The 24492-nt window shown below is 46.5% G+C and overlaps 1 protein-coding gene across 4 annotated transcripts in view; it reads right to left on the bottom strand.

Moving 5' to 3' along the window:
• The window catches only part of ZFHX3 (zinc finger homeobox 3), a 273572-nt gene that overhangs the window by 96764 nt on the left and 152316 nt on the right, over nucleotides 1-24492 (bottom strand). For all 4 annotated transcript variants that reach the window (XM_054535056.2, XM_054535057.2, XM_024233388.3 and 1 more), the window contains one exon: nucleotides 8351-8582. In XM_054535056.2, the coding sequence (XP_054391031.1) occupies nucleotides 8351-8582 (232 nt within the window). The remainder of the gene's footprint in view (nucleotides 1-8350; nucleotides 8583-24492) is intronic.

Raw genomic sequence — 24492 nt, 5'->3', positions numbered from 1 at the left:
TAGGATGTAAGTAGCCCTAGAAATGGATTCTTTGGCCATTCCTAAAGATGGTACAGGTGCAAATCATTATTTCTCGGGAAACATCCATTCAGGCAGTGGAGAAAGTGAACTCCAGAGGCTAGGACGGGGGATCCATATGGGAGGGGTCTGCACACATGGCAGGAGACAGCAGAGGACAGCTGCCACTTCCTGCTACACTGTCGGCTTTAGGAGGTCTCTCCCCTCCAGTGAAATCCAGGGACAGCACCCCCAACTCCCAGCTCAGCACTCCCAGCCCAGCACAAACACCCACTGACTGGCTAGCTATCCATATTCACTTTAGGGTAGAGTTTCTAATTTTCAAGTTTCTTGGATACACCTTTCAAAGGTGACTTGGGATGTTTGGAAATAAAGGTTTCACAAAAAGAACACTTGGTATGATATGATGTCCTGTGGCTCCCTTGGGGGTCCCCGTGTCACTGGGCTCTGATGAGCCAACGGGGGTCTCTGGCATGCTCGCACCCCTAAACAGAGGACCCCCGCCCAATGCTCACCCCTCAACACATGCAAACACACCCATATACTGTCTCTCCTAATTCCAGGAACCACCAGCAGGTACCCCTTTTTCCTTTTTTTTTTTTTTTTGCTGTGCCAAAAAAAACCCTCCCTAGCAGTGAGTGGCCACAGTATCACTGCTTCTCCCAGTGGGCGGCGTTGGGCTCGCACGCGCTGCCACCCACTGATGAAGATAGCATGGAAGACAGCCTGGAGCCCTTGACCAAGAACAACACTAACCAGAAGGGCAGTGTACAGCTGATGCCACAGTGTCATATGCTGAAACAACACGCACAAAACCCTGGTAGCTTCGTCATCTCAGAAAAATAACGCAACAAATGAATGGTGGATCTAGAACATCAAAGAATGAGTGAATACGAATCACTGCAACTCAGGCCACTGCAGCCAGGTCTAGATAACTGCTGAAAAGGTGCAAGTCCTGGAACAGACAGCCAGGACACAGGAGGCTGGGTAGGAGGCTGCACGCTCAACCCACTGCCCACCTGACCATCCTGGTGATGCCACACCTTCTCCAGGGGGACCTTCCAGGCCAGCAGCATCTGACAGCAGTGAAACAGCACTGCGTATGTCCACCTTCCAGCAGACCAGATCATTAGCATATTTTGCAGAGAGCAAGCAGAAAAGTTTAATTGCCCTTAATTACTCAGTTCAACAAGGCTCCTAGATAATGGCTCCAGATTTCTTGCCTGGTATCGACGTAATTTCCCTGACTCTGGCTTCATTATATCCCTAACTTAGAAGCAATAGCCTCTCCAAGATGGCTTTCCAGAACAGAACAGACACTGAAGTTCCAGTGAGGCTGGGCAGTTGCTACAAAGGTTTCTTCTATGAGGAGTCAGATTTTTGGCCTTCACACCACTCTGGGGGGTGTGTGTGTGTGTGTGTGTGTGTGTGTGTGTGTGTGTGTGTGTGTGTGTGTGTGTGTGTGTGTGTGTGTGTGTGTGTGTGTGTGTGTGTGTGTGTGTGTGTGTGTGTGTGTGTGTGTCTGTCTGTCAGTTGCTACAAAGGTTTCTTCTATGAGGAGTCAGATTTTTGGCCTTCACACCACTCTGGGGTGTGTGTGTGTGTGTGTGTGTGTGTGTGTGTGTGTGTGTGTGTGTGTGTGTGTGTGTAGCGGGTAGTGGGGAGGACACACTAGCATGTACTTAGGAAGGACTAAGACAAGGAATATGTAATCAGAAGCCATCACAATTACAAATGTAAATGAACAGGCAATTGGCACTGACCTTTGTAGATTGTTAGAGGACTAATGAAGGCAAATCAAGAACTCTGCTCCAACAGAAAAACAAGACAGAATACACCCTGAGAACTACTCCTGTCCTCTCTATGTAAATGCAAAATGCAGGAGAATCACAGAGTAATCAAACTACGAATATTGACAAACAAAAAATATCTCCATGAACAAAAGACAACCAAGATTTACTTCTTAGTAGCCTGTTAGTGATTTTGCTAAAATCTCTATCAACAAGCACCACCACCATTCTGAGCCCTTGCCACACATCTGACATCCTGTTAGAGTCCATATAAATACATCCCACCCCCAAAACAGCCAGAGACACCAGTCACTAACTCCTTGCTTGAATATTTTAAAAGCTGTAAGAAAAATACTTACAAAAAGGAATCAACCTATGTTATCCTGTAAACTCCATTTTTCATTTAACAACATTATGTTCTCTTTTCATGTTCATACATAATGACCTCTCTTTACTGTTGCATTATAAAGCATCTTTCTAAAAAGCTTGCTGAAATTTACAACCCCTATCCAAACAGTCCTTCATCAGGGAATGTCCTTTAGACAGATAAAGTCATATTTTCCCCATGCCTCCACCAACACTTAAAATTTCAGTCACCCCCATTTGTTTTGATGCACTTTTACATTTAACTTCTCTAGTTAAAAATACTTTAAGTTCCTATACCATCCCCAAACCCAGTCAACAAGACGTACAATAAAAAGGAAAGGAGAAAGAGCATGGGTGTGCTGATTTTATAAAAACAATATTTCAGAAATTCAGAGCTGGCCACAACATATTTTAGTGCTATCAGAAAAATTACACTGAAATTGCATATAATTTAGCTATTTACAAAAAAGAAAAAAAGATGTACTTTATATTTAGAGGGCAGCCTTATGCCAACTTTGCAAAATAAAAACAAAACCAAGTGAGAAAGCTGAAGACAGTATATATTCTTGGTCTCTTAACTCTTAAGCTGTATACGTTAAGCACAACACCCTGAAACTTGGTTTAAAAAGTGATCCATCAAATGAGGCCAGTGAGTGTCGCAGTAAAGGCTGTCACCAAAACCACATTATCACTTGGCAAGCTGTGTGCACCTCTCTGACCCCAGAAATTCACTACTATGAATGCCGAAGATGTATCTGTAAAGGGGGGATACTGCTTTTTGCTCCAAGCAAAACAAGTCTCTTAAATTCTGAATGATCGTGCACCCTCTGTAAACTGAGTCCGGGTCCAATTATTTCCAATGCCTGAGCTGGTCTAGTCATCAGTGTGTCCATATTGAGAGCGCAGAGGAGACATCAGTGATCAGCTATGTTCTCCAGCTCATAAAAAGCCTTATATGTAATAGGTCGTCAATAAAGAACTGTTGAACTTTAATGACATGCACGTAAAATTTGGAGGTCTACATCTACATGAAAGAAAAAGTACTTAGGACAAGGCGAGTAAGAGAGAAAACAGAAGGAGAAGAAGGAGAAAGGCCGACAGCAGAAACACAAAGGGCCTGTGTTCTCAAAGCCCAGGGCACTTGATAGGATGAAATTAACTACAGTTTCACCCAGGAGCCAGAAATGCCTTTTAAATAAGCAAACAGGGAAGCTGATCCTACACATGACCCACCTCTGAGAGCTCTCCATTTTTCAAGAGCTTCTGGTAAACTAGGGAAGCAAATGGCAGATGCCAGCAACTCAGAGCTCCGGCCCAGTGCATTGGCCAGTGATGACGAGCGGTTTCTACCTGTGCCTGTGAGTGGGTAAGTATGAAATGCCCAGACCAAATCCCAACCAATTCCAGAGACTACTTGGTCTTGCAGAAAAAACACTCAAGCCAATAAAAATAAATTGTGAGGACTGGAAGAGGAACCTCCCCTGGTTAGTTACTGTCTTTGAGAGATGTATTTCCAAGCCATTTTTAAAACAGGAAGGCCCAGCAGGCATGCGTGCTTGTGTCTATTGTGGGGTAGTGGTGGAAAAGTATAACAACAAAGACCATCACACTGAACCAAAGACAATTTAACACAGGACTCGGCCTGCCCACTGACATAAGGGCAGAGCTCCACCACGGCAGGGCCACATGGCCACAGCAGCCTAACTATTAGCACACAGCTGGCGGCCAAGGCTCTGTCCACTGGTGCAGGGCAGGACTTAGATGTATGTGCCCAACCACGAGGCCTCTCACAGAGTTACGTAGCCAGTCATGGCAGATATAGATCCTGGCTGCTACCAGAAAATTCTGAAGGGATGGAGGAGACCTTTGCAGTTTCTTCTACCTTGACTCCTTCCTCCAGACCCACAGGTTCACGTGGGTTGGCAGGCTACATGATGAACTGGACCGACTGGCAAACAAGTGACTTAAGTAACAGGTAAACTGGGAATAGATGATATTTTTTGTCATCCACAGGGCAGAAACTATGGCAGAGTTCACCCCTCCTGCCTTAAGAGGAGACATCTAGATACCTGTAGGAGGTGACACGAGACTGGGGATGAGGTCCAGAACTCAGAAAGGACAAGGAGTTATTTCTGAAGGGTTTTGTGTAATATTCTGTGGCACATAGACAACAGAGGAGAAGAGGAAAGGAGAAGGAATGTCATCACTTAGCAGGATGATGACAGAAAGCCAGAACTTCCAACTCTAGACAGCATAGCCATGGATGGGGAGCTTCTGGTCAGAGTGGGTGGGGCTCCTAAAAGGTGCACCAAGACTTCCTAATGCTCCTGATGCCACAGGATGACGTTTCTAGCTGAAAAATCATGTCCTGACCCTTGTGTTAAAGACGACAGAGTTGGGAATAGTCTATAAAGTCGATGTTTACAAAATTTGCAGTTGATCATCTTAAATGTCTCAATTCTACCAGGTCCATAATGTCCATTCTCTTGAAGATATCCTTTCAAGTTTTGAAGAGCCAACCCCTGGGGAGAGGGAAGATACATCTTAAGATGAGTTTTCTTAAAGTGGTTCCTAAAACGGAACCAAGTTTTTGTTAATGTCAATATGAATAAATAATACGTAATACTTTGTCCCTTTTGTCATTAGTCATATGGACTGAACCGGAGCCTGTGTGTGGGAGGGGAGGATTGTGGCGTGGGGAGGGAGTAAGGGAGAGGGCAAAAACATGACTCCAGGTCAAAGCCAATCCCAAAGGATCTTGAAATACGGAAGGGAAGTCTATCATTTCCACTGAAGTTGCTCACACACTTCTCGGGGGACAAACCCCTAGTATGCACTAAATGAGAGGAACCTCGAAGGCACTGGTGCCGGACTGCATCCACTGAAGCACTACATTCCAAAACAGGGAACTGTTTGTTCCAGGCCACAGACTCTGGGTGAAATGGCAGCTGTACACTGTTTAGTGTGGGGCACCTCATTAACACAAAAGGAATTCTGAGCAGAGTGAAAGAAAGAATTGAAGGGTGAAATGGACCAGCTTTTAACAGACGATTAAAACAATGATGTATGCAGAGCTGGCCAAAAAAACACCCCAAACAAATCACAAACCCTGAGCAAGAAACAGGTCTAGGTGTGTTGGTAGAAAGGAGGAGAATCCGGGGAATGACTCAACAGTGTACTAATGCAGAGCAGCGGATCAAACGGAGGGCACAATCCCTGGGTGGGGCACAGGCTCCCCTACAGCCAGATGGCCCAGGGGCCTCAGCTTCAGGCCCATCCTCGTCCCTCACTCCTGAGAGTGCTCCCATGCAGATGGATGGGATCAGAGGCAAAGCAGAAGCTCCACCAATTAGGGCGTTTCAACTTTAACCAGAAGAGGCATTTGAAAAACACATGGCAAGGGACAGTCTTGCAGTGACCTTCAAGTGACAAAAATTATCCCGGTACCCAACAGCCCTTTCCTGAACAAACGATTTCTACTGACTGTCGAAACCTCAACCACTGTAGCAGGGAGAAAAATTCTTGAATTGTGGTCTATCCCATCATTTGGGAGTTGCTGTTTCATTTATATGAGGAGGCAGCAAAGGACCAGTCGGATGATCCGCAGAGGAGCAGGTGGGCAGAGGGCTTTGGAGGGGCTTAGGAGGGATGCCTCCAGGAGGAAATGAAGCTGACAGAAAAACTGATAGAGCAGAGCGTTCAGAGATTAGGAAATGTCTACTTCTGGCAGAGTAAGGTTCGCCATGAATTAATCATAGGTACCTAGAAAACCAGAGAAAACAATAAGTTGTACAAGAAGGTAAATGAAATTATAAAACTCTACATGGCTCAGCTGCGATTAATATTTATAGTTATAATAATGAAAACACTGAATATTAATATAACCCCCAATTATTATTTAATCATAATGGAAGGTGGAGGGAGGAAGGACTGAGTGTGGAGGGGGCTGGGGAGTGGCAGGGAGTCTAAGTGTGGTGTGGGGGGTGCAGGAGTGTGCGGGGCAGTGCCTGTGTATTTGTGGGTAGAGTGAGGGTGCGTGTGGGATGCATGTCAGTGTGTGTGGAGTGTGTGGGGGTACAGTTTCTATGTGTTTATGATGTTTGCATGTGGGGGATGCAGTGTATGTGGGGGAGGTGCACGCAGATGGGGCGTGTGGGTGTAGTATATGGCTTGTGTGGGTGTGTGAGCGTATATGGGGGTGTGTGTGTGTGCATACAATGTATGTGAGTATGGTGTCTTGTCTGTGGGCTGTGTATGTGAGTGTGGATGGAATGTGTGGGATGCAGAGAAAGTGTATGTGTGTATGCGCGCGTGCACGCCTATGTGTGCATGTGCGAGAATGTGTGTGTATGATGTATCAGGGGCTGGTGTGTGTGCCGTCTGCGTGAGTCTGTGGTTGGGGTATGGGTGTAGGTGCGTACACGGGTGGGTCTGTGGAACAGCACACTGGTGAAATTCTCATCTGCCCAGGTAGAAAGCCAAGAGGTAACATCTAAAACTTAAAAACAAGAAACAGTCGTAGAAGTATGAGGAGAAACATGGAAATAAGTAACAAAAGAAACATCTGAAAGTTGAAAGCTGATCCCCTGGAAAAGGCAGTGAGAGAGGGGCATGCTCTTCTCCATAAAGTTTATGTAACTTTTTGCCTTTAAAAAATATAAAAATGTGTAATTTGATTATATTAACGTTAAAACTGCACACATCTATGATGGCTGGATGGCTGAGAAGGCACTGCACGAGACTGTGGGACCAGGAGAGGCCTCGGGTCTCTGGCTTGGCCAGGCTGTTAGGCAAGCTGCCATTAAAAAGAAAAAGAAGTGTGGCAGAGAAAGTGGTGAGCAAGGTGTCCAAGAGGTGGAATCAATGAGATGTCCAGGAAGCTCAGCATCTGGGAGGTGGGATCAGTGGCTTCCAGGAAGCTGTACAAGGGCATTTGGCAGCATCAGGACATAAAAGCTCAAGAGGCTGGGAGCCGAGGACCAGGCCACAGTGCCCTGTGCCCAGGGACATGGGGCAGGCTGAGAACCACCAGCCGGGGTCAGAGTTGCAGAACTGTCAAGGGAAGTCGGAGGACAAGAGAAAAACACCCCGGAAGCCAAGGGAAGGCAAGGGAAGGAGAAGGGAGCTTCAAGAAAGGGCTGGGCAACAATTTCAAACATGGCAGAAAGAAAACGGTCAGGCCCAGTGGGTCCTGGGCTGTGTCAATCAAAGATCAGCGGCGCCCTCCCAAGAGTGGCTTGGTGACAGAGGAAATGGGTTGTAGGAGGTTGAGACATGGAATAGAGGTGAGCAGTTCAGAGGGTTCTCTCAAGAATCTGGAAGATTCTGTTGTAGAGACAGTGTGGGGCCCAGGATGAAAGGAGAGCTTTTCTTGGAAAGTTTTGGTATCTAAAGAGGTGAGTGACTGTCTTGTGCGTCTAAGTTGAGAGCAAGAGACTGGAAAATTGAAAAAATAGAAAAGAGGAGGTGATTCTACCCAATGAAGTCCCTATGGGAGGAGTAGTCATCATGGGCGGAGGGAGGGAGGTGGGGAAAAAGGTGGCTGCAGGGAGACGACATGGGGAGGTAGAAACGAGGCGAGCTCCCACTAGAAGGTCTCGACGCATTGAAGCAGCAAGCCGCATGGACCCAAGAACCACCCAGAATCACTCCCAAATACAACTGAAATTTTTATAACAAGCACTTATTTTATTCCTCTCTAAAGTTCAATTTTACAGACCAGACTTTGAGGCCACAAATTGTCTACTCTTAATACTGGGCAGGACACACGATGTAGCATTTGCTATGTCAATTTGAACCAATAAATTGAAGCGAAAGTATGTACTGGAGGAATCTTAAAATAGAGGAGAGTATCTTCTGTTGGCCTGCTCCCTGGGTAGTAGCTTGTGACTTCCCTAAGACTGAGCCTTGCTCCAAGAAAAGTGCTGCCAAGTTCCTTTAAAAAAAAAAAAAAAGAAGAAGAAGAAAGAAAAGAAAAGAAAAAAAGACAGAAAGGCAGGCAGGCAACAATCCCTGCATGTTCCTTCCAAAACACAATGCTCACCTGTGAAGTCAGTAAGGAACATGAGGACCAGCTGGATCAGTAACATCTCCCTCAAACAGAAGTCCTCTGGAGGTCTCAAGGAGGTGAACACCCAGGCCCAACCTGGGCCTCCCATGCCTGCAAGACCACTCACCTGGGTCTGTGGAGGGGCACCTGCGGATGGTGAAGATCTGCCCCAGGTCCTCGTCCTCCTCCGGAAGGCCCTTCTGCAGCCGCTGCAGCTTTCGCAGGCTCTCACTTCGCTGGTGCTTCATGGAGCGCACATGCTGGATGAGGTTGAGCTTGGCCTTGGTAGAGTAGTTGCACAGAACGCAGTGGTAGTAGCAGCTCTCACCTTCTACACCACTCTCATGCTGCTGCAGGTGCTGCAAGTAACAAAAGAGAAAGACATGCCTTGGGTAAGCCACTCGAAGCCGCCCCTAGCATCAGCCCACACCATCCTGGTCACAGCCAGAGGCATGCCTCCAGGGGACACATCTCCACAGCCAAACAGGACAGTCTTTGATATGGTTTGGCTGTGTCCCCGCCCAAAATCTCATCTTGAGTTCTAATCTGAACTGTAATCCCCACGTGTTGGGGACAGGACCTTGTGGGAGGTGATTAGAATATGGGGGTGGTTCCCCCATGCTGTTCTTGTGATACTGAGTTCTCATGAGATCTGAGTTTTATAAGGGGCTTTCCCCTACTTCACTCAGCACTTCTCCTTCCTGCTGCCATGTGAAGAAAGACATGCCTGCTTCCCCTTCTGCCATTATTGTAAGTTCCCTGAGGCCTCCCCACCCCTGCAGAACTGTGAGTCAATTTCTTTCCTTTGTAAATTACCCAGTCCTAGGCAGTTTTTCCTAGCAGCACAGTAATGGACTAATGCGGTCTTCAACTGTGAGATTCCTTAGAGGGGTTGTTTTTTTTTTTTTTTTTCCCCAGAGTACCCAGCACCCTTCTCTAGCAGTTCTTTGAAGACACACAGCAAGCTGATACCCATTCCTATCTCCCCCAAATGGCCCCAGCCATGTGGCTTTTCAGAATGTTGATAATCCTGATCACATGGGCCCTCCCAGTGCAACACCGGCTTTCCTGGCACAAGGTTAAAGGTTTCCTCTTTTGTTCTCTAAAGTGTCCTGCTCTTGTTAGATCAGGGGTTGGCAAACTATGGCCCACGTGCCAAATTCAACCCACTGCCTGTTTTTGTAAATAAAGTTTTATTGGAACACAGCCATGTCCATTGATTTACATACTGTCTATGGATGTTTTTGAAACATCAGAGTTGAACAGTTGTGACAGAGATGGTATAGTCCACAAAGTCTAGATTATTACTATAGAAATGTACTAAATTACGACAGGAAAAGTTAAGCCAACCGCTGCTTCAGGTAATAGCCTCTGGTCACCCTGCCTGTATAGCACCCTAGGTCAGGAACATGGAGCCAGAGCTGGTATCTGGCTTTTTCACAAGACAACTCCAGTTTTTGCATTTAAAACCACAGTCTACTGGGAGAACCCCAAATTAGGTTTTCCCCTAGATTAAAAAATGCCAGAAAAATAAATTTCTCCAGACTAGTTCCCTGTCAATATCTCAAAGTCACCTGGCTTATCATCGGCCAATATCATTGGTCAGCTGGTGTATCAGATGGTCAGATGGTCCAAATTACGTCCTCTGTTGTACTTAGTAGACACAGTATTGATCCCAGAGCATGGCAGCCTAAGAGCCTCCAGGAGGCAGTCACAGACAGGATTCATGTCTGGGGTATCAGAACAGAAGAGGTCATGCAGACAGGTGGCACACCCCAGGCTTCTGTGGCTAGGAATACTTAAAGACGACCCAAGAACAAAACTCACAATGTTTCTGAGTCTCCTGGGAATGTAATGATAGCTATGGACCCTTTTTGACTAACAGAGAATGAATGTGCACCTGGTGTAGAAAGGCCGTCTCCTTCATTCCAATGATTCATTTTAGGGGAAGAGGGAATTCTTCTATTGGGTACACATGAAGCAAGGGAAACACTCCCCAAAAGCTTAAATGACTAACCCAAGGTAACCCAGTTAGTTAGCGGGAGAGAGAGATGTAGAACCTGAGGCTTGTCTCCTCCAGCCATGTACCCAGCATCCTTTTGAAGGAGGAAATTCAGGTCATGTGAGTGCTTTATGTGCTCCTGTGATTATGTGTCCTTCCTTTTTCCTCCTCACCACCTGTCCCCAACCCCCAGCCCAGTCAGCCAAGCCTGGCCCATGGAGCCATGGCAGGCACACAACAAATGTCTCGGAACTGCCCACGTTGCTTGTCTCCTTTCTGACCCACATTGCTTCTGTCTGATGTCTATGCCGGGATAATGGTTTCCAGTCCTGCTTGGATGTCTCATCCCTGTCCAGCTTAGAATGCAAGACACTGACAAGCTAGAATGGTCAGAATGCCCTGCACTCCACGCAATCCTGAAAATACCAGAGTGGCCCTGTGAGTGCTTCCTATCGAGGGACACTGCCCTGAGGCTCACGTACTGACATGCACACGTCCTGTGTTCACTGATCACGTGTGAAAAATCCAGAAGCATGTTTGTACTTTGCTGGAAGAGGAAACATAAACGCACCAATTAAATGTCACAGAAAACTCATGGGAAGGGGGTTGAAGCCCTCAATCACATAAACTGGCTAAAGTATCCCACAGGAAATCTTGCCAACTTGTACATAAGAATGGGATGAGCTTCACAGGCACCAAGAGAGAGCAATCCCTTCTGCCCCCAAAATGGGTGATTCATACACTCATATGCGGCGCCTTGGACAAAGTAAAATTTCTACAACCAGAAAGTACTGGAAGAACCAGTGAGTTCAATGTTACCTATTAGAAAAATTACAACTGGTGATAAAAAGCTACTTTTCTGGAGATAAATTTGAGCTGCTTTTTGTTTATTTTTTATTTTTGTTGTGTGTGTGTGTGTGTGTGTGTGCGGTTTTTTTGTTTTTGTTTTTATTTTTTTTGAGACAGAGTCTCACTTACTCTGTTGCCCAGGCTGGAGTGCAAAGGCTCAATCTTGGCTCACTGCAACCTCCGCCTCCTGGGTTCAAGCAATTCTCCTGCCTCAGCCTCTTGAGTAGCTGGGACTACAGGCATGAGCCACCACACCTAGCTAATTTTTGTATTTTTAGTAGAGACAGGGTTTCACTATGTTGGCCAGGCTGGTCTCGAACTCCTGACTTTAAGCAATCCACCCGCCTCAGTCTCCTAAAGTAGCTGGGATTACAGGCGTGAGCCACATGCCTGACCTCTGAGCTGCTTTTAAAAAATGATTTAACCTCACTGCCTTCTCTGTGATGAGGTTCCTTTCAGAGGATGTCGGGAGGATGGGATGCGCTGAGGCAGTGCTTTCTGGAGGTTACAATCCTGGGGAGAAGGAAGGCAGAAGTGAAGAGAGAAGACGAACTAGCCCACGTCCCTTCCCCCAAACTACTCCCCGAGGCCCCTCAGAACTCAGAAGCCAGAAACAGGACCAGGATATTCCAGGCAGCAAGAGTTTGTCCTAAAACTGAGGAGCTGGAAACCTGTAAGGGAGCCAAGAACTGCTGTCTTAGGTCACCAGGACCAAAAGACTGATATTCATTAAAGCTTCAACTAAAACTAAGTGAATAAAAGATGGCAGAGACAATAACCACGAAATTCAAAGAAATACGTTCCATCAAGAGATTTTGGAGGTAGAATAAACTATGAAATCAGATCAAGAATCACTAAAGCCTTACCTCCAATCCCCCCTACCTCCCTATGAAACAGGATTTCCTCACAATAAGGCACTGAATTTCAAACATCGAATTTGAATATGGATGTGTGAGAGTTCTATTCCAAATGGCTGGAGTCTTCAATCTCTGAGCCAGAAGAGAGGAATAACATGGCCAAAAGAGTTGGATGGAAATGCGATGTCAAATGTCTTTTGTCCTTAAATCCATCCATGGGCTCTTGGGTCATAGGACCGTATAAACCCTGGATTGAAATACACATCATACCGGGGACTTGCACTTTAAAAAATGGATATGATAAACATATTCCAAAATCCACTCCACATTCTAGCTCATGTTGGTAAACTACAATCTCTTACACTGCCATGAATTCTTTTGTCTGCCACTTGGAGAGCCATTTTAGCAAGAAACTGGGCATACATTACAAATCGTGGAGAAAAGAATAAGAGGAAACAAGAAAATGAAGCCATGGCTGCTCCCACCTAACCTGGTCCAGTGAACACCTAGGGTTCTCTCCTAGAAACTTCATGCAAGATTCATTCAAAATTCCAAGCTTGCTTTGTATTCCAAGTTTATTCTCCAAAACACTTGAAAAATTCCAGAATAGGCCAGATGCAGTGGCTCATGCCTATAATCCCAGGACTTTGGGAGGCCGAGGCGGGCAGATCACCTGAGGTCAGGAGTTCAAAACCAGCCTGGCCAACATAGTGAAACCCCGTCTCTACAAAAATATAAAAATTAGCCAGGCATAATGGTGGGTGCCTGTAGTCCCAGCTACTTGGGAGGCTGAGGCAGGAGAATCGCTTGAACCTGGGAGGCAGAGGTTGCAGTGAGCCAGGATAGTGCCACTGCACTCCAGCCTGGGCGACAGAGCAAAACTCTGTCTCAAAAAAAAAAAAAAAAAAAAAAAAATTCCAGAATAAACTATATCTTGGTTGCCAGGAAACAGCTGCGCATAAACCCAACATCCCAACCCAAACTTCTGCTTGGGTCTACTGATGTCTACCTGCATGCGACAAGTCCTGCTCTCCCCAGATTTTCCAAGTGTGTCATTATTTCTTAAGTTGTCCAACCAGAAGTAAACAGAGACCCAAAGCTAGCAGCAGGGTCCTGACCTCTGTGACCTTCTCCACATCACTCGGCCATTTCCTAGGCCCTGAGAGGCTCAACCCACGACCCTGTTGGTCAGATCCTCTCTCCCTTCCTCCCAAGTGGCACTGGCCTCATCCCCAGAATCCCAGCCTTGGAACCTGCCTAATAAAAAGCAGCGGTAGGGAGTGTGCTAAGAGGCCCATGAGCACTCCACGGGGCCAGTCAGCCAGCCAAGAACATACCTTCCCCGCAGAAGAGAGTGGATGTTTTCATTTGGAGGAGGAGGGAGAATAATTTGTTCCTGACCCAGCTAATTAGAATACCCTCAATTGGGATCACAATGTATTTAATTAAATTCACTGTAATATATGAAGAATCCACCAAGGCACAAATCCCAGTGGTGCACTCAAGAAAGGAGCTGCCTGCTTTAAGAGTTCTTGCTCTCCTCGCCAGGCAGGAAATTTTTCTCCCACGCAAATCCTGAATTCCCCAACCCCTTCCACCTCTATCACAGAGCTCACCCGCTGGGGAGGAGGGCAACCGGGTTCTGTTTTTACTTTTTCCATTTTCTTTACTCTGTGCTCACAATTCCTACCTACTCTCCTTTGTCGGGTCAGGAGTGTAATTTTAAAAAGAAAACAAAACAACAGCTCCAACTGCGGGTAGTGTGCTGGGATATATGCCACCCGGGGACCCAAAGAAAACTAGCTGGTGAGCCCATTTGGCGGGGGTTTGTTTTGGTTCAAGTCTAAGTGTCTACAACACGAGACACTGCATGCATGCGCACACACACGTGCGCACACACATGCACACAGAATATGCCAAACCCCAGGGACTTAACCTGCAGGTGATGCAGGCAGTGTCAGCAGCAACTCTAAGAAAATAAGGAAGGGTATAATGACGGCATCCCCCTTTGGCTTGAATTCTGTTTTGAGAATATACTTCCTGGAATACTGTAAAACACAGAGGCCTCCTAGCTAACTCAAGAAAATCCAGTATCTTCCCACAAATTACTAATGAGAAAGCGAGACCAACCAGTAACTCGAGGTCAACCTAGCTAACCAAAAAAGAGTGAGAACTTGGGTCTACCCAAACTCGGTTGGGTCAACCTCTCCCTATAACCTTAAATCTGACTATACTTTTCCTTGATCGCTCCCATTCCAACTCACTTGCTCGTTTAGAAAGCACCTGGAGGCCGGGCGTGGTGGCTCACGCCTGTAATCCCAACACTGGGAGGCCAAGGAAGGAGGATCACTTGAGCTTAGGAGTTCAAGAGCAGCCTGGGCAACATGGTGAGACCCCGTCTCTACAAAAAGAAATAAAAAATTAGCCAAGTGTGGTGGCACACGCCTGTAGTCTCAACTACTTGGGAGGCTGAGGCAGGAGGATCACTTGATCCTGGGAGGTGGAGGCTGAAGGGAAGTATGATCACACCAGCGTACTCCACCCTGGCTGACAGTGAGACCCTGTCTCAATAAACAGATTAGATAGACTACATAGATAAACAGATAGGTAGATTAGACTAGATAGATAGATAGATAGATAAAAACAGACAGATAGCACCTGCAAAAGACTGGATCATAAGAACTGCAAAGGTACTGTAGCTTTCACAGAAAGAAACATCTATGCTTGGCAATTGAATTTACTTTCTGAAATCTTGGAGAAGTATGATGAAGGAAGGAAGTATCTAGTTTGAGTCATAAATGGGAGCAGAAAAAGAACCCAATGATCTCCAAGTCCTCCAAATGCTGTGCAGTGGATAACAGACTGTCCTCATCTGGATTAACTGGAAATTTGGCACACGTTAGGGGGTCAACAGCTATGGCTGGAAACGAAGCCAGGGTTCATACGAGGGCTCACTCACGTCGGTCAAACAGACCTTTTCTTGCACCTCTTCCTAATCCTATTAGGGCTACTCATGTTTTAAAATGTTCATCCCGTCTCAGTTTTGCTGGAAGATGACACTCCAATGCTTCTGACACGGAAACACCTCACGGCCCCCATCTGTCTCTGTGCCTTCCCTTCCAGGTCTGGCTCACCGAAAATAACACAGCAAAGCCCTCCCTGCAACAAGAGGCACCTCGGATAAAGGGGCTGGCATGTAACACCAAGCACAAAAAGCAAACTAATAATTTTAAAAGAAGGGAGAGAACAGAGGCTCCACTGCACAACTTTGTGGGATTCTACCCCATTAGTATGTTGTGCCTGTTCACCCTCGTCAAACACTGAAAGTCAAAGAGACGAAAAGAGGGCTCTTATTAGAAAATAATTCATCGTGAAAATCAAAAAAATGTGTTCCTGTTACTTGTTTGCCAGGGAAAACTAACCAACTTCTGTCAGAGAACATTGATTTCTATAAATCTGGAGGGGCCCCAGCTCCCTCCTCCTCCCCAACGATAGGAAACTTCTAACATCTGGTTCCTCACGCATGGAATGCAAAATATTCATCAGGTTTTGTCAAAGCCTCCCCTTTAAAGTAGAAACAGACAAAGTACATTCTGACACACACACAAACATGCACAATTCACAAACAAAGCTTCCTCAGGAGTACCACCTGTTACTATAGACACACCCACAGCCGCCCTCTCGGCACACTGTGCTGTGCACACAGGCACACATGGCAACTCCATTTCCAGAGCAGCCCCTCTGAGCCAGGCGGCTATTCCAGGAGATGCCAGGTGCTTCCTGCCCAGCAGAGGAGAAACCCCATGGTGGAATGTCCTGGAAAACCCCTGAGACACCTGTCAGGCCAAAGGCAGGCAGGAGAGCCTGTCTGTAACTCTTCTCAGTCCATTGAACTGGAGGTCCCATGATGGAAGAGGCTGCCCGTTACAGCACCCCTCTCCCGGGAAAGACAGCAACCACAGCACGCAACGGCTTCAGCTTCTCCTTTCAGGGAGAGGACTATGAAATCTCACTAACAAACCTGGTGAGAGGGATGGGGAGAAGATGAGGACCAGTAAGTGTGCTAATTCCTCAACTTGATAAGATGAAGTAGGAAGACATAGCAGGTGTTCATTCACCATCATATGCATGCAGAGCATTTACTGTGGGTGCGGCATCTACACACATACTTTTTTTTCTTTTTTGTCTGAGAAAGGGTCTCACTCTATCATCCAGGATGGAGTACAGTGGTGCGATCATGGCTTACTACAGCCTCAACCTCCCCAGGCTGAGGTGATCCTCCCACCTCAGCTTCCTGAGTAGCTGGGACTATAGGTGCGTGCCACCACACCTGGCTAATTTTTAAATTTTTTGTAGAGACAGAGTCTGGCCAAGTTGCCCAGGCTGGTCTCAAACTCCTGGGCTCAAACGATCCTCCCACTTCAGCCTCCCAAAGTGCTAGGATTACAGACGTAAGTCACCGCACCCAGCCTACACACACTTTTAAATTTTCACATTACAACCCCATGAGGTAGGTCACATTTGGCTTTCATCCTTGGAGGAGCCCAAAGCTCAAAGAAGCCACATGACTCCTGCAAGGTCACACAGAGCGTGGAGGAAACAGGACCAGAGCCTGAGACTTGAGTCCAAGTTCCAAGTCCACAGCCGCCAAGCTACGCTGCACAGACTGCAGGGGGTTCTGGAACATGAGACTCTGCAGACCCAGGTGTTCACCTCGAATGCCTAAAATTAAAAAGAAAATCCTTCCAGGGGTAATGCAACCAGGAGTGGGGGAGGTTAATTTTTTAATCAGTCAGATCGCGTTATAGTTCCAAATGTAATGTCACATTTTTAGGAAGACTCCTGGAAGGTCAACCTAAATATATATGTATATTCTGTTCAATGCTAGCTTTTCATCTGCTCAAGCTCTCGTCCTTGACACATGCTAATTTAGTTCTATTTCACTGTAGGATCCCTGCAGACACCATAAGATAGAAGCCCCAACCATGATTTATAAGAAAAAAGTAAAAGGAAGTAAAAATGTTCCCTTAGATCAATCCATTTGGGTTGCTCTGACCTAGTTTCTGGTTTCTAGGCCAGGCTCCTTAGGCCGTGGAACAAGCCATGATTGCTCACTCTCTGTATCCAAGGCCAGAGCAGAGACTTCCCGTTCCTCTATCTTTTCCCTTGCACGAATCACATTTCCTGATTCAAAATTCTCAACATTAGTGGCTCTGAGAAAAACAGTAAGTTCTAGAAGGAAAATAACTAAGTCTATACCTGTCTATAGGTTGTATCTGCCTTGGCTTTGACTCTTTACTGGAAAAACACAAACATGGATCCTTGTGGAATGTCGACGTCTCCATGTAAACAGATTTCACTTCCCTCTGTTAAGAGAACTCCAGAAAGGAGTGTGGAGCCACTGTTTATACATGGGGAGGAAATTTATCAGGCATGCATTTTTACCATTACGGGAGCAAATTATTAACCCTGTCTCAAAAAAAAAAAAAAAAGTGTGTGTAGGTGCTTCACCCATAGTAAATGCTATGCATGCATATGATGGTGAATGAACACCCCCTACATCTTCCTTATTTCATGGTAGGACTCTGAGGAAGGGGCCTACCAGATCATAATGTCACAAGCAAAATGAGGACTGGTTTCCACAATGGTTGAGTGAGCGTGCATAGAGCTCAGAAGCTGAGGGTATGTGGGTGGATAAAACAACAAAGTGGGTCCCACCAAGCTAACCTCAAACTGACTACTCTCCAGAAACAACCTAGAGCTTCCAGAATCTGACAATCACCTCTTCACAAGGATATCATATCAGGAACAGCAACTTTCTTCATTTGTAAGATGTACTTCTTCCCTAGCACTATTTTCCAGCTTTCCCAAATTTAGGTGCCCATATAAAAATAAAAGCCTCCTGATATAGTTTGGCTGTGTCCCCACGCAAATTTCATCTTGAAGTGCAGTCCCCATAATCCCCATGTATCATGGTAGGGACCTGGTGGGAGGTAACTGAATCATGGGTGCAGCTACCCCTGCTGCTGTTCTTGTGACAGCGAGTTCTCATGAGATCTGATGATTTTATAAGGTGCTTCCCCACTCCTTCACCCTGCACTTCTCTTCCTGCTGCCATGTGAAAAAGGACATGTTTGCTCCCCTTTCCACCATGATTGTAAGTTTCCTGAGGCCTCCCCAGCCATGCTGAATGGTGAGTCGATTAAACCGCTTTCCTTTAAAAATTACCCAGTCTCGGGTATGTCTTTATTAACAGCGTGAGAACAGACTAATACGCCGCCATATACACACTACTCTAGCTTGTGCTCATCCAACTCCATGTCAAACTGTTGCCAATAATGATGGTTTGTGGGGCACTCTAGATTAAGCAGCCCAGTTGAAAACCCTCACTCTGAATCTCACTAGCTGTGCCACGTAGGGCAAGTCACATACACTGTTGGGTCTCAGTTTCCTTGTGTGCAAAACAGGGACAATAACAGAGCCTCATTTCACTGCTAGGAGGATTCAATGGGATAATTCATATAAAATGTGTCTGATACACAGTTAGCCTTCATAATAAATGAGGCTATTACTAATGTTATTTTTCATCAGTTAATCTTCAGGATTAGGGATGGAAACGAACATCTACTGAACATACCTATTTGATATTTCTCTCCTTACAACCAACCCTCACTCCTCCCCAGGCTCCAAAAAGCAATCCTTGGTTGACAATAAAGAAACTGATATATAGGAATTATGACATGGACAGAGGATATTGAACACACACAGGGCTGCCTTCACCCTTACAAGAAGCGCAAAACTTGCCAAGGTCAGGCTGTTGGTGTAGGCAGAGCCCAGATCCAAACCTTAAGCCCATGCCCTTGCCAAAAAAAAAAAAAAAAAAATTGTTTACTGGGTCTGTTTGCCTATCGGGGCACCAATGTAATAAAATGCAAGGACCACGTTCTTTCTCATGTCTGCCAATATCCTGGGTGAGGAGCAGGGAAGGGAGGAGAGTTTGGCTGAAATGCCTGGGAGACACTTCCCTGATTCTCCAAATCCACTCAAGAATTTGCTTATTTGTATCTCCAATCCCATGACAGTCAATCCAGCAGAAAAAAACACGTGTCTACTGGTCAAAACAGGTGTGCTACTTCATCTGTAAACTGGAGATATTTTACTTGCCCTGTCTTACACAAAGCAATTCTAAAAACCACATGAGAAAACTTCCACATATGTGAAAATCCTTCGGAACATGTGAAGAACTAACTACCCAAATATTTGAGACAGTCATGGTCTTTCTACTGTAAGTCCAGATGTTGCTTCATCGCTTCTGATGGGCACGTACAGCCGGGTGGGCTTGGTGATGGATGATGCCACTGGTGTTCCAGCTCGGTGGTTCTCTAACTTGAGCGTGCATCGGAAGCACCTGGGAGGCATGCTACACCCTAGATCGCTGGGGCCATCCCAAGGGTTTCTGATTCAGCGGGTCTGGAGTGAGCCCCATGAATCTGCATTTCTAACAGTCTCCCAGGTCATCATGACGCTGATCTGGGACCACACTCTGAGAACCGATGCTCTGGCCAGGACAGCAATGGCCACGGAAAAAGGACCCAAGTCGGAATACATGGAGATGTTCTGTTGCAGGGAGGAAAATTTCCAAGATGAAAAATCTCTGCACTTGGCTTTTCCCAAAGAGTATCTTAAATTCTAGCAAACTGCACTTGATAAATCATGCAATGCCTGCACACAAGCATTCACCTCCTTAATGAAAAAGTCACACGGAAGCAGCTGCCCGCTACTGGCCTGCTCCAGATACTTCATAAAAGTCAGAATTGGCTCTATTCATCTTCCTCTCCCCTTTCACACCTGCACTCGAAAATTTCCCAGGGCTGTCGCTGGCAGCGTGGCTCTTGATGGGAAAGCATGAGGCATCATTTTTTCCTCCCTTGCTCTGCAGCCCACCGAGTGCACCTGCCCAGATGTCTTGCTGGAACCGAGCCTACAGAAGAATTTCAACCAAATGCGAGAGGAAAATGCTCTTTAAAATTCCTCCCATGCTCTTGAACTTTCTGGTTGTTGCTGCAGAGCATGAATTTGGTGCTCAAACCCAGGGGCTCCTCTTGAGTTCCTACTATTTGCTGACAAATACATTCATCACCTTCATTACGAGAGAAGACAGGGCAGCCAGCGCAACACAAGCAGGAGGTGAGCAGCACCCACAAGGCTGCCTTCTGCCTCGTACAAGGGGCTTGATTTTTTATTTCATTCTTCTCTTAAAAGAGAGAATGAGAAAGTGACGGGGCGAGGCAGAAAAACTCCCTCTAAATCAACACTTCTGGCGTCGATCACTCTGGCTGATGCAGACATTTAACTTTTTCTCCTTAAATTCCATTTGTTTTCTGGAAGGTTGAAAGAGACAGACTTGCGGGAGGGAAGCAAGGGACCGACAGTGAAATGAGAAAGATGGTTCTTTGAGGAAGGACAGAAGAGTCTGCTTCAAGAGGCCAGGAGACGGCTGTATGCAGAACGGACGTGGCGAGAGGGCCACAGTTCTGCAAACGATGACACTGCTCATTTCCCAGCTCTGCTTTTGGGTTCCCCCATAAATAACTCAGACAAACACCCCATGCACTGGGTTCTGCCCTCCTTTCCCCACCCCCTTTTTAAGTCTCATTAAAAGCCGATACTGTTCCGCCTCAAGATGGAGAGCTCACCATGGATTTTACTGAACGTTAAATCAACCAGCAAGCGCAGCCAGCAAACTCTGTGGCACTTTAACTTTAAATAATGCAATAATTATTGAATTTCCTTTTTATAACTGAAGTGCTGGAATGTAAACAATGGGGCTGTAATTGCAGGAAGGGGGGATCAATAGAGGCAATCGTTTTCAACCATGTTAATTGTAAATACAATTGCTCCAAGATGTCAGCCTTGTTCTTCTTGCTCCCAGAATCATCCTAACGGATGACAGAGTCCAACTTTCCCATTACAGCTGTTCGTTCCTTTAAGAGGTTCTCAATCAGGTCTGATCAATCTGTCAAGATAATGCATGGAGTAAGTAAGACTCTTCCAAACACAGGCTCCCAATCAATAGCCCGGACCAGCTTAATGAGGTGGGGCTGAGGCCCAGAGGGAGGTAACAGCCCCCAGCTTGCGCCTGGGTTTGGCAGGCTGGCTTCCTCGCATGGCCCTGATAAACAGATCAGCCCTTAATGAGGACATTAGTTATGCATGCTTCAGCAAGCAGCAAGACACCCGTCCCTGGGGACAGACGGACAGAAAACAAAATAGATTAACAGAAAACAACATGGTGCCAAATTAGGTCTCACTGAAGACTTTTCCCTCCTTTTCCTGCTTTCCTTAATTGTCCGGCAGAGTGGAGGACACCAATTAATCATTCCAATGGGCCTGAGCGCAAAGACCTGTGGGCATCCCCTGGGGTAGAGGATCTCAAGCTGTCCCTGAATATGAGCACCCTCATTTTTGAGACACCGTTTTCAGAGCACAAAGGGGCTGATGGGGGGCTGAGGAGCCTTTCATGGAAGGGCCTTAGCACCAAACAGCCAGAGAGATGGAGGACAAGGCAGAACCTCAAAGTCTGACAGTTGCGCAGGCCAGCCGGGGGCTAAAGTTGGACAGGAACAAAAACTGCCACTCTGAGGCTGATGTCCAAGTTTCTGAGGCCAAGTCTTGGTCTTGAGAATGGTTATTCCTTCCAGATGAGGATGTGGGAAGTCAAGAGTCTTGAATGCAACTGCACCCAGCCGGTACTGCAGGAGTCTGAATTCTCACCAGGATAACCAGAGAGGGCTCTACGGGGAACCTATGAGGAAGGGACACCATCTTCCCTTCCTCAGAGGCCGCTATGCATTTGTTCCTGCTGCAAGAGTTCAAGGAGGGTGCCCACTGTGGAGGTCGTTGAGAAAGGCCCATGCTAAGGACAGGTCCACCAAGAATCCAGCAGTTCCTTTTATGCTTGGTTTAGAGCAGGGAGTTCTCAAAGTGTGGCTCCTCAACCAACAGCAACAGCACCCTCTGGGAATGTCAGATGTGCAAATTCTCGGACCCTGTCCAGATCGACAGAAACTCTAGGGATGGGGCCAGGAATCTGGCCTTTAACAAGCCCTCTAGGCGATTCTGAGGCAAGCTTACTTGGTGACCACCGTCTTACAGCGGGGGTTAGACAAGGCAGGCTTCTAGTAGGGATAACCTCCTCGTACGTTACATAGAGTTGGACCTTTCTGGATCAGAAATAGTCCAGATGCCCAAGATACAGCTAGAAAACTATTCTTACTGAGGTCTGGCTCAGAGGAGGAACTATTTATTCTAGCCCACCACCCATCTGCTCCAGAATGCAAGGCCCCTGGGAAAAATAAAACCAAAAGAACACAGAGGCCCTTGTGACAACTCCATCTTGTTAGTTGGGAAAGATAATGAAATGGGTCGCACTACTGAATTTCAGAAGTTCACAGTCTTATATTGTGACGGAAGTAAAAACGAGAATAACTGGGTCTTTTGAAAGCTCTAAGGTATCAGCAGACTAAGAGAAAATAAATATACAGCTAGAAAGATCAGATCCCTGCACTATGCAGAGACCCAGCTCACAGGCCACTCCTACTCCCAAGCCCCAGGCTCCATCGCTTCCTCCTCTGGGCCCTTCAGCCCACTGGAAGCAGCTCCTATGCTGTGCATGTTGCAAACCACCTTTGCTCCTCTGCCACACCGTCAACAGCATCCCACAGGCTGGGACCAAGTTGAATATTTCTATCCTAAATTCTCAACACAGCTCCTGATTCATGGCAGGGACTTAAAAACTGTAGTGGCTCACGCCTATAATCCCAGCACTGTGGGGGGCCAAGGTAGGTGGATCACTTGAGGCCAGAAGTTAGAGACCAGCTTGGCCAACATGGCAAAACCCCATCTCTACCAAAAATACAAAAATTAGCCGGATGTGGTGGCAGGCACCTATAATCCCAGCTACTAGGGAGGCTGAGGCAGGAGAATCTCTTGAACACAGGAGGCAGAGGTCGCAGTGAGCTGAGATCACACCCACCGCACTCCAGCCTGGCGACAGAGCGAGAGTCCATCTCAAAATAAATAAATAAATAAATAAATAAAACTGTGGGCTGAAAGTTTGAACAAATGAAGAAAATCCTTCTAAGGCTCCATTATTACTCCTGGGTCTTTAGCTTGCCTTTCAAGACTTACCTAATCCAGTCCAAATTCACTTCCCCCATCTCAGATTTCAATCCTCCACTCCATTCCACGTGCAGTTAGACTCTTGTCAGTTCCCACCTTCCCCACCAACTCTGATCTTTCTGGTCTCAGTGCCTTTTCTTGCTGGGAAACCCTCCCAGATAACTCTGACCCATGCTGAAATGCCGCACATCTCCCACGGCAGGCTGGTGGCACCTGCGCCTGGAAGGCCTTATGCATTGCACCTGAGCTAAAACTGTGGCTCCTTGCCTGTGTGGGGGGGGGGGGGTCCCACAACACCAGGTGGTCCCTATCAGGGCCCACCACAAAGCATTCTCTTTTTTTTTCTTTTTGAGATGGAGTCTCACTCTGTCGCCCAGGCTAGAGTGCAGTAGTGCCATCTTGGCTCACTGCAACCTCCATCTCCTGGGTTCAAGTGACTCTCCTGCCTCAGCCTCCTAAGTAGCTAAGATTACAGGTGCCTGCCACCATGCCCAGCTAATTTTTGTATTTTTGTAGTTTTGGTAGAGACGGGGTTTCATCATGTTAGCCAGGCTGGTCTTGAACTCCTAACCTCAAGTGATCCACCCACCAAGGCCTCCCAAAGTGCTGGCATTACAGGCATGAGCCACTATGCCCGGCCCTTTCTTTTGTGCAGATGCTTCACTTGATTTCTACACGGGGCTCTCTGTCCCTCAATGACTGAGATGGGAGGTTGGGGGCTGAAGAGAATAAAAATGTTTGCTAATATTTATTGCTTGTTTAAATAAGATTTAATGACAGCAGATAATTACACTAAATGGCTGTATTCAGTGACTTGATTTTTTTAGTATGTGAATCACAAAAGGGCTCGCCCCTCCCCACCAATCAGCCCCAATGTCCCCCAGCCAGAGGACAACTGAGTTGGTCCTCCTCATTCCATTCCTCCATTTCTTCTACATCCCTAGCTATGTTATTTACATGGGTTTACTATCACTATGCTCCTTTACTATTAAACTGACAAATAATTGCAAGATTCAGATATCTGAGCACCATCAAGACGATCAAGACCACAGAAGAAAGGAAGAGGGAGTACACTCCGCAGATGCCTCGCAGGGGGAGTAACTCAGGCTGTCAGAATTCTGCATGTGTGCGGGCAGTGTTCACCGCACACACCTTTGCAGATAAAAAGAATGTGGTACATATTTTAGTTCTAACCATAAAATGTCCACCCAAGCCAACAGAGTGGTGTGAAAGTGTTTAGATACCTGGAAGGCAGTGGCCACACAGGCATTCCTAGAACATAAGACAGCCTGACTATCTACGGCTCCGATGAGTCAGAATGAGGGGGACATCTTTTCAATACACACATCACATGTACAACTTTATTTTCTTCCTGAAGTT

This window comes from Pongo abelii, chromosome 18, assembly GCF_028885655.2.
Source record: "Pongo abelii isolate AG06213 chromosome 18, NHGRI_mPonAbe1-v2.0_pri, whole genome shotgun sequence".
In the NCBI taxonomy this organism is placed as follows: Eukaryota; Metazoa; Chordata; class Mammalia; order Primates; family Hominidae; genus Pongo; species Pongo abelii.
The sequence above is the reverse complement of the archived record's forward strand: the minus strand, read 5'-3'. Positions and strand labels throughout refer to the sequence as shown.